A 10,000-nucleotide genomic window follows, 5' to 3' on the forward strand; every position below is an offset into this window, starting at 1 on the left:
GAGAAGGAGCGCTATATCCTGCTGAAGAATTTGCCGTCTCTTGTAGTTTGTAATGTAATGGGCAGCACAAATGTCTTGACACCTCAGGCTGTTGATGTTGCCATCCACTCCGCAGATCTCTCACACGCCCCCATACTGAATGTAACCCCAAACCATGATTTTTCCTTCACCAAACCTGACTGATTTCTGTGAGAATCTTGAGTCCATGCGGGTTACAGTAGGTCTTCTGCAGTATTTGTGATGATTGGGATGCAGCTCAACATAACTACATTCTGCCAATTAGAAGTCAAGTTATTATTTGTTACTCTTACAACTGCGATCGACAATAAGACTTTTGTCAGGTAGTGTAGATTGATTAAAAATAAATGGAGTGGATAAGGGACGCTTAAAAACAAGTGTAGTCTGAGATGCATTTGATTGGTAATTAAAAAAGTGGGCAGAGTTATCAGATCATAATCACAAAATAGCCAATTAATGATCGATTTGATTGATTGATCCGTCAGATTTGTTTATTAAAGGAGTTTAAATGAATCTTTAAACTGCTAAATGTTTCTTTCCACATATTTATTTTCTGTTTCATGTCATTTCATAGTTAAAATCTGGAAGAAAATGCTGGAGAAAGATTACAGCCACCCTTTCCTGAATTTCGAGGACCAGTTTTCATCCCTTTCCATCGGTTCAGAGCAGCTTCTGGACGATGAAGGAAGTTGATGCAAGTACACAGATTGAGACAGAGCGTCTGTTTGTTCGTTTGTGACACGGAAGCACATTCCCACAGTGTTTGCAAGCCGGCATGAGCCTCTAGCACTTTGAAAAGATGTGTCAGGAATAGCTTGAAGTACCAAAATGTGCCTGTCAAGAGCGTTTTATTCATAAACATATGTTCCAGTGATGTGGAATGGTGTGTTAAATCAAGAGGCAATACAGCTGAAAATAGAGAGCAGCCCTTGACTACAAATATTTTCTTATAAATATAAATATCATGAACTTCGTTTAATGTTTCCATAGTCCGAATGGTGAATATTTTTGCAAGATAGCTGATATCCCTCTATTTGTAATAAAGGAAGTGAAATAGTTTGATAACAATCATTGAAATAATCGGAACCACTTAATTTATTCACACGTTTACATTTGTGAATACGATGTATCCTGCAAAAAATGATTTTCCCCTGAGTTTTTGTTTTGTTTCCAGTCCAAATATCTACACATTCTTAAAGAAAGACTAAATTTTTGGGGAAAATGGGCTCCTTTTGCAAGTCCCCTAGAGTTATACAGCTGAGTATTACCATTTTTGAATCCATTCAGCTGATTTCTGGATCCGGCGGGAACACATTTAGCTTAGCTTAGCATAAATCATACAATCGGATTAGACCATTAGCACTCTATTCTGTGAAATAATCAAGCAATTTTGCTTTTGTACTATGGCCACCACAGACGAAATTATATTTGCGCAGCTCTGTCATCTAGTCGCTTAGCTGGGAACTATTTTTAGGTGCTGCGTAATATCATTGAATCTGCTGCAACCATGATACGGCGGCAAAGATCCTTGATTATTATGCTGGAATAAAAATATAGTTTAAACAACAGCAAGTAAAATGTAAAAAACAGCAACTTTTCATTTTTAGTCTCTCTTACTAAATGATGTAACTACAGAAGAGTCAAGCATTTAATAATATTTGTGTCCCCTAGAGTTAAACAGTTGAGTTTTACCATCTTTGAATCCATTCAGCTGATCTCTGGATCCGGCAGGAGCACTTTTAGCTTAGCTTAGCATAAATAATTGAATCAGATTAGACCATTAGCACTCTCATTTCTGCGAAAAACAGTCAAGGAATTTTGCTAGCATACCATGGCTGCCACAGACGCAATGATACCCAGTGCTGTTATCTAGTTACCTAGCTGGGAACTATTTTCATGTACTGCGTAATATTATTGCGCCTGCTGCAGCCATGGTACATAAGCAAAGTTCCCTGATTATTGCGCTGGAATAAATGTACAGTTCCTAGCCATATTGGACTAGCAAAATAGCAACTTTTCATTTTTGGTCTCTCTTACTGAATAATGTAACTACAGAGGAGTCAAGCATTTAATTAATTGAGAAGGATGCTAATGGTCTAATCTGATTCAACGGCCAATGCTAAGCTAAGCTAAAAGTGCTCCCGCCAGACCCAGTAATCGGCTGAATGGATTAAAAAATGGTAAAACTCAAATATGTGACTTTACATTATATTAAATTTGCCTATTTTCAAAATAATTACAGTTTTTTTAAATTAAGAATCATTAAAAATATTGTTTTAGCTTAGCATAAATCATTGAATTGGATTAGACCATTAGCACTCTCAATTCTGCAAAATAATCAAGGAATTTTGCTGGCATACCATGGCTGCCACAGACGCAATGATATTACGCAGCGCTGTTATCTAGTTATCTAGCTGGGAACTATTTTCAGGTGCTGCGTAATATCATTGCGGTAAAGATCCTTGATTATTACGCTGAAGTAAAAGTATAGTTCCTAACCATAACAGACCAAAAAATAGCAACTTTTCATTTTTGGTCTCTCTTACTGCGTCATGTAACTACAGAAGAGTCAAACATTTTATTTTTATTATAAAATTTAATTGAGTAGGATGCTAATGGTCTAATCCGATTCAATGGACTATGCTAAGCTAAGCTAAAAGTGCTCCCCCCAGACCCAATAATCAGCTGAATGAGTTAAAAAATGGTAAAACTCAAATATTTGACTTTAAATTATATTAAATTAGCCTATTTCCAAAATATTTAGCGTTTCTTTAAATCAAGAAGCATTAAAATATTGTTTTAGTTTTTAAAACAAGTTAAATAAATTACCATTTGGGTAAATAAAGTATGTTTTCACTTTAAAATAAGATTTTTTACCCCAGTGGCAGATAATTCAGCTGTAAATCACTCAAGAACATGCTTTTAATTTCAAGAATATGTCGATATTTTGATTAAAAACCAGCAAAAAAACTAGAAAGTCATTATTTTGCAGTGTATCCTGTCCAGTGCACAATTACACTGATCATAACCACTGTGTTCGCTAATTATCGGCAGGGTGTCTTTTAGTTCTGAATGATGATTATTATTATTAATATGACCGTGAGATGTTTGTAGGAAAACCTCACCCTTCTAGAACTTATTAAACATCACTTACGTACATCACAGTCCTCACTTTTTAATTTCTAACTCAGTTCCTCAACACTAGCTCATCCATTAATACAGAGTCCTTGAGCTGCTTCTCCCTCAGTCTCTTAGTCCGCTCTGTGTTTGTTTTTTGTTATTGCTATGGATTGTCATTAATAGGGGATGTGTGAGTTGTGTAGTACTCCGTGGTCCATGGTATTTACATGTAGCATAGAGCTCACAATTCAACTTAGCAGTAACAAATCATTTTTAACTTCTGTAAATTTCAGAATGTTGACTTGGGACCAAAACCAACTTTGTGATTGTGAAGGTTTTCGAGTTTTCTTTAGTATTTGCAATAAATTCATTGCAATAAGTGACCCTGTTGTGTCCAAATCGCCCTTGCATTCATTGCGTTTCGCCTTCTGGGGTGCAAGTAATTTATTATATAAGAGGCCCACAGTGGCTTCTTGTTTTGTATTTAGGTATATTTAGAAGCAGTTTATCAGGAAGTGACCATTTCATTCTCCTTCACTCATTGGTTCTAAACAGTGCTTTCATTTGCAATTTTTTTTATGTGATATTTCAGTTTTGCTCATGAATCTAATTCACATTTTTGAATGGAAACATAGCTATTGACTAACATAGTATTATTTCGTTTTTTCTATGGATATCAATGGCTGCTTTTTTTCAACATTCTTCAAAATATCTTCTTTTAGGTGTTTGACAGATGAAAGAAATCCAAAAATGTGTATAAATCACTTGTGAATTGCTGTAATTCAGCCACATTAGAAAGTTTTCGAGCATGAACTGCATTTTTAAGGTCATGCAACTGCATCTCCATTGGATTCAGGTCAGGACTTTGACTAGGCCACTCCAAAGTCTTCTTTGGTTTTTAGCTGTTCAGAAGTGCACTTTCTGGTGTGTTTTGGATCATTGAACTTCTCAACACACATGCTTTACTTTTATTTTATTAGCCATCATAAACTTTTTTGTGTAAATGTTTTGATGCAGTAATTACCTTTCACTTGGGGAAAGCCAGCAACAACTGCAATCAAGGGTTTTTGATCACTTAAAATGAATCAGTTACAGTGCTGTGAAGACATTTTGGCCTACTCATCTTAGCAGAATTGCTGTAATTTAGCCACATTAGCGAGTTTTCGAGCATGAAACGCATTTTTAAAGTCATGCCACAGCATCTCAATTGGATTCAGGTCAGGAGCTTGACTAGGCCACTCCAAAGTCTTCGTTTTGTTTCTCTTCAGCTGTTCAGAAGTGGACTTGCTGGTGTGCTTTGGATCAGTGATTGGTTAACTTCTCAACACACATGCTTTACTTTTATTTTATTAGTCATTATGAACTTTTTTGTGTAAATGTTTGGTGTAGTAATTATCTTTCAGTTGAGGAAAGCCAGCAACAACTGCAATCAAGGGTTTTTGATCACTTAAAATGAATCAGTTACAGCGCTGTGAAGACATTTTGGCCTACTCATCTTTGCGGAATTGCTATAATTCAGCCACATTGGAGAGTTTTCGAGCATGAACGGCATTTTTAAGGTCATGCCACAGCATCTCAATTGGATTCAGGTCAGGAACTTGACTAGGCCACTCCAAAGTCTTCATTTTGTTTCTCTTCAGCTGTTCAGAAGTGCACTTGCTGGTGTGCTTTGGATCAGTGATTGGTTAACTTCTCAACACACATGCTTTACTTTTATTTTATTAGTCATTAAGCATTTTTTTTGTGTAAATGTTTGGTGTAGTAATTATCTTTCAGTTGGGGAAAGCCAGCAACAACTGCAATCAAGGCTTTTTGATCACTTAAAATGAATCCGTTACAGCGCTGTAACAACATTTTGCCCTACTCATCTTTGCGGAATTGATGTAATTTCAGCCACATTGGAGAGTTCTCAAGCATGAACGGCATTTTTAAGGTCATGCCACAGCATCTCAATTGGATTCAGGTCAGGAACTTGACTAGGCCACTCCAAAGTCTTCCTTTTGTTTTTCCTTCAGCTGTTCAGAAGTGCACTTTCTGGTGTGCTTTGGATCATTGAACTTTTATTTTATTAGTCATTATGAACTTTTTTGTTTAAATGTTTTGCTGTAGTAATTAACTTTCAGCTGAGGAAAGCCAGCAACTACTGCAATCAAGGGTTTTTGATCACTTAAAAGGGGGTCAGTTACAGTGCTGTGAAGACATTTTGGCCCTCTCATCTTTGCAGAATTGCTATAATTTAGCTACTTTGGAGAGTTTTCGAGCATGTACTGCCCTATTAAGGTCATGCCACAGCATCTTAATTGGATTCAGGTCAGGACTTTGACTAGGCCACTCCAAAGTCTTCCTTTTGTTTCTCTTCAACTGTTCAGAAGAGCACTTTCTGGTGTGCTTTGCATCATTAATTGGTGAACTTCTCAACATGTGCTTTTTATTTTATTAGTCATTATAAACTTTTTTTTGTGTAAACGTTTTAGTGTGTTAATTAACTTTCAGTTGGGGCTAGCCAGCAACAACTGCAATTAAGGGTTTTTGCTAACCTAAAATGAGTCAGTTACAGCTCTGTGAAGGAATTTGGCCCGCTCATCTTTGCAGAATTGCTGTAATTCAGCCCCATTGGAGAGTTTTGAACTGCATTTTAAGGTCATGCCACAGCATCTCAATTGGATTCAGATCAGGACTTTGACTAGGCCAATTCAAAAATCTTCATTTTGTTTCTCTTCAGCTGTTCAGCAAATGTGCAACAAATGTGCTTTAATTTTATTTTATTAGTCATTATAAACTTTTTTATTAGTGTAAACGTTTTAGTTTAACTTTGAGTTTCAGTGAGCCAAAGTAGTAAAGATTTGGAACAAATGTGGCAATCAATACCAGATAAAATGTTCCAATTCCACACACACTAACACACACACAAATTTGACTTTGGTTACAAATTAATGCTTTTTTATAGGCTATATTGAGAATATAATTTTATTTTTAACTGATTTGATAGTCACACACACACACTCATAAGTGCTCAAAAGTTTTGTCCAACAATTTATTTGTGTTGTGTATAAAATGTTCCTCTTTATTGTGATAGAACGTTTTATTTTAGCCTTAGACAACTTATTAAATTGTTGTTGAAATATTATGTTCAAATTAAAAACCCATTTCCAACTTTTTAGCAAGTGTTTTTGAACCTTCTGTGAAAACTCATACAGCAAATGAATGTGAAGAACTCCAGTGCACTCTTTATTTTATTTATTTTTTTACACTGCAGCATTAAACATCTTTATCATCACGATCACATTAAAAACAAGATAAGCCATGGTACTTTATATAAAATGATAACAAAAAACACACATGGCTTGCATTCCAATTCACACAAAACAGCTGCACAAATGTCCAGAATAATCTTGTTTGCCCTTGTATAGTAAGTCAATGTTTGACTCAAAGTAAGTCTTTACTGCGGTACAGCAGACCATAAATATTCTATGATGAGTCCAGCTGACCAGTCTGTCTTTAGCTTTGGCTATAAGATTTAAAAAAAAACATCAAAAAGCCTGCAAACCATTCTGGGCAGATTGCCCCTTGTGTTTATTTAAGTGGTAAAAGTGGTTAGACTTTCACAATCTTTTCATTCCAATGATTTTACACAGATCTAATCTATTATTTGACATTTGTTAATTCTAGGTATTTTTTACACTGCAAACAATTGTAGTCCAATTATCAAATTCTTAAACCACGTGAAACATATTGTATTGTTTTTAAAAATAATAAGTCAAAATTAGGTGAGTTTTTCATTAATCCTTGTGTGCTGTTGAGGATGTTTTCATCCACTCTAGGGTGTTTTTGAGTCTTAATTTGGCCACATCTTTTTCTGTGTTCAGCAAGCAGAATGATTTATAGTGTCAAATCTTATTTTCAAAAAATATATATTTTTTTTAAGAAAAAACTTAACTATACACTCTGGGCAAATTTACTATTTTGTTATATTCGGAATGAAAATGTCCACTGAATTAAACTGTTGTAAAAATGCATCAGATTAATATTTCTTTCAATTATTATTATTTATTTATTTATTTATTTATTTATTTATTTATTTATTTATTTATTTATTTATTTATTTTTGCATGTATCTATTAATCAGCCTCAGTCCTGATCAAAACTACTGAATGTTCTTAAACATTACAGGATTTTAACTCTTTAATTGCCAAATATACAAATGATGTCTGATGTGGTGAAAAACACAAATTGACGTATTTTAAAGATGAAAAATAATTGTGGACTGGATTTTTTAACCTTTTATCAAAGTCTTGGACGTGAGTGATAACAACATTGTCTTTGATGCATTGTAAGATTTTCATTTCTCCTCCCTAATTTACTGTTAGTGGCTGTTTCTGCCCAATTAACTTCCACTAAAGCCACATTTGATGGTGCAGAAATACACAGTCTTTGTTTTTGTTTACTCCATGTAGTTCTGAGAGCTGAGATGCATATTTTCAATATAAAACCTAATTATGGACTGGATTTTATTTTATTTTTTACCTTTTCTCAAAGTCTTGGACATGTGAAACAACATTGCCTTTGATGCTTGTTTTTGATTTTCATTTTTCTCCCTAATTTATAGTTGGTGGCTGCTTTCCCCCCATTGACTTCTGTTATAACCACATTTTCTTGATTATAAAACCATGACACCATATAATCAAGCATTTTTGATTGTTGCTGGTTTTCCCTCTTGGGAAGAGATAGAATTTGTAATTTTTACTGTTGATCATCAGTTGGGACCATTAACCCTTTAGATAGGCCTGTGCAAAAATAAAAGTTTACTGTGTAGAATAACAGCAAATTAAAGTGTGTGTATATGGGTCTGTGAGTGTGTGAGAGTGAGCTTTGCGCACTTATCTTGATGTGTCTGAGAAAATCAATATATGCATCTCAGAACTACATGGAGTAAACAAAAACAAAGACTGTGTATTTCTGCACCATCAAATGTGCTTCTAATGGAAGTCAATGGGGCAAAAACAGCCACTAACAGTAAATTAGGCAGAAAAAAATAATGAAAATCTAAAAACGCATCAAAAACAATGTTGTTAATCACTCGCATGTCCAAGACTGTGATAAAAGGTTAAAGAATTCAGTCCACAATTACATTCTATATTGAAAATACGTCATTTTGTGAGTTTTCTTCACCAGATCAGTGATATCATGTTTGAATTTGGCAATTAAAAGAGTTAAAGTCCTGTAATTTTCTAAACAATTTTGTAGTTTTTATCAGAACTGAGGTTGATTAAAAGATTTCTGCCAAAAAATTTGAAATAACATGTATCTGATGCATTTTACAGCAGTTTAATTCAGTGGATGTTTTCATCCTGAACATAACAAAGCGATAGTACAATTGAACACTGCGAAATGGTGTAAGCAACCTGATTTTATTTAAAAGCCAAAAATAAATGTTATTAGCAGATTATTCAGCTTGTTTTAATAAAAAAAACTCAATTTTGACATCATTTCTGAAAACAAGACAATATATTTTGCTTGCCAAGAAAATGCTTCTTAATTTGAGGCTTTTTAGATATTTGGACTTGAAACGAGACAAACTCTCACATATTTTGCAGTGTAAGCTCAAAAATCTGATTAACTTGGTTGATAGCGTCTGTTCAGACTATAACGAGTGAATATTGATTCACATTTCAACATTAAATCAGTGTTATAAATCTAGATTAAAGTATGAATCGAACGGTTTGATATTAAAATAATAGTTCACGTTCAGTATAAACAGTTAAATCAGTGATCGTCTTGAGCAGAGAAATCTCACACTTTTTACATTCACAGTATCATTGATTGTGAATAAATATACAACAAACAGAGTTTCCGAACAATGCTTAATAATCAGTCAACTATAAAAATCAAGAGCAGCGAGCGTTGAGGAAAGTGCCAGGTTGGAAACTCCAGAGGTAGCGGGTTGAAGAGACATTTCCAGAGGTTTAACAATTAATAGAGTGATTTCCAGAGGGCTATTTTTTAACTGCGGCTGGTCGATGTGTAATGGTTTGGAAAGACGTTGCCTTTCAAACTCCTTTCAAGCATTACTGAAGCTTCTTGTAGTTTTTAAGCATGATTGACCCACAGAAAGGGTTCGAGCTGTGTCTGTAGCTGTGCAGATTAACAGATAGAACATAACAGAGGTGAGTCACCCGAAAACCTCATTACCTATGGTCCTAAAGTCTGTCATTCCTGAATATGTGAAAACATTCAATGAAATTTTACACTGCCAAAGTAATTCCAATTAAATGCGTTTTCGATTATCTGTATTGTAAGCTTGCCAAAATAAAAAAGAGCTTGTGAATACCAAAGAATCACTCTGAAAAAAGTTACAAAATCCACCATATAAATAGCAAATGATACAACTGACTCTTAAAGGGAATGTGAGATGAGACTCCGATTGGTTTAATGCATGTTATTTTCAAAACACACCCATAACTCATTAATAGAATAAGCACAACCCTTTTAAACCATGCGCCAGGGCGCACACCGTATTTTTCTGTTCTTAAAACAGCAAAATGGATTTGGACAGGCCCTTAATGCTTTTGCGCCATGCACTTTAGACTTTGTGCCTAGATCATTAAAATAGAGCCCATAGAGTTTTTGTCTTATCTCTAGTCCAAATATGTAAAGATTCTTAAATCAAGAAGCATTTTCTCGACAAGAAAAAACATTTTAATTTCAGAAATAATACAAGCTAAATTATCTGACAATGGGATAAGACAAAAAATCTTAATAATCAAATAAACAAACAAATAATAATCAAAATAAACTTGATATAGGGTAATTTTTTTCAGATTATTTTGAAAAACTCACTCAATTATGAAATATTATTTCAGAA

The 10,000-nt window shown here is 34.3% G+C and overlaps 2 protein-coding genes across 8 annotated transcripts in view; one reads left to right on the forward strand and one right to left on the reverse strand.

Annotated features, from left to right (window-relative positions):
- The window catches only part of secisbp2 (SECIS binding protein 2), a 31,130-nt gene extending 27,593 nt beyond the window's left edge, over positions 1-3,537 (forward strand). For 3 of the 7 annotated variants that reach the window (NM_001442554.1, NM_001442555.1, NM_001442556.1), the window contains 1 exon segment: positions 593-3,537. In NM_001442554.1, the coding sequence (NP_001429483.1) occupies positions 593-711 (119 nt within the window). In that variant the 3' untranslated portion in view covers positions 712-3,537. 7 annotated transcript variants of the gene reach the window in all.
- hip1rb (huntingtin interacting protein 1 related b) overlaps positions 1-10,000 on the reverse strand; it is a 346,918-nt gene that overhangs the window by 186,709 nt on the left and 150,209 nt on the right. The window lies entirely within an intron of this gene.

The sequence above is a fragment of the Danio rerio genome, chromosome 5 (genome assembly GCF_052040795.2).
Source record: "Danio rerio strain M-AB ecotype USA chromosome 5, GRCz13ab, whole genome shotgun sequence".
In the NCBI taxonomy this organism is placed as follows: Eukaryota; Metazoa; Chordata; class Actinopteri; order Cypriniformes; family Danionidae; genus Danio; species Danio rerio.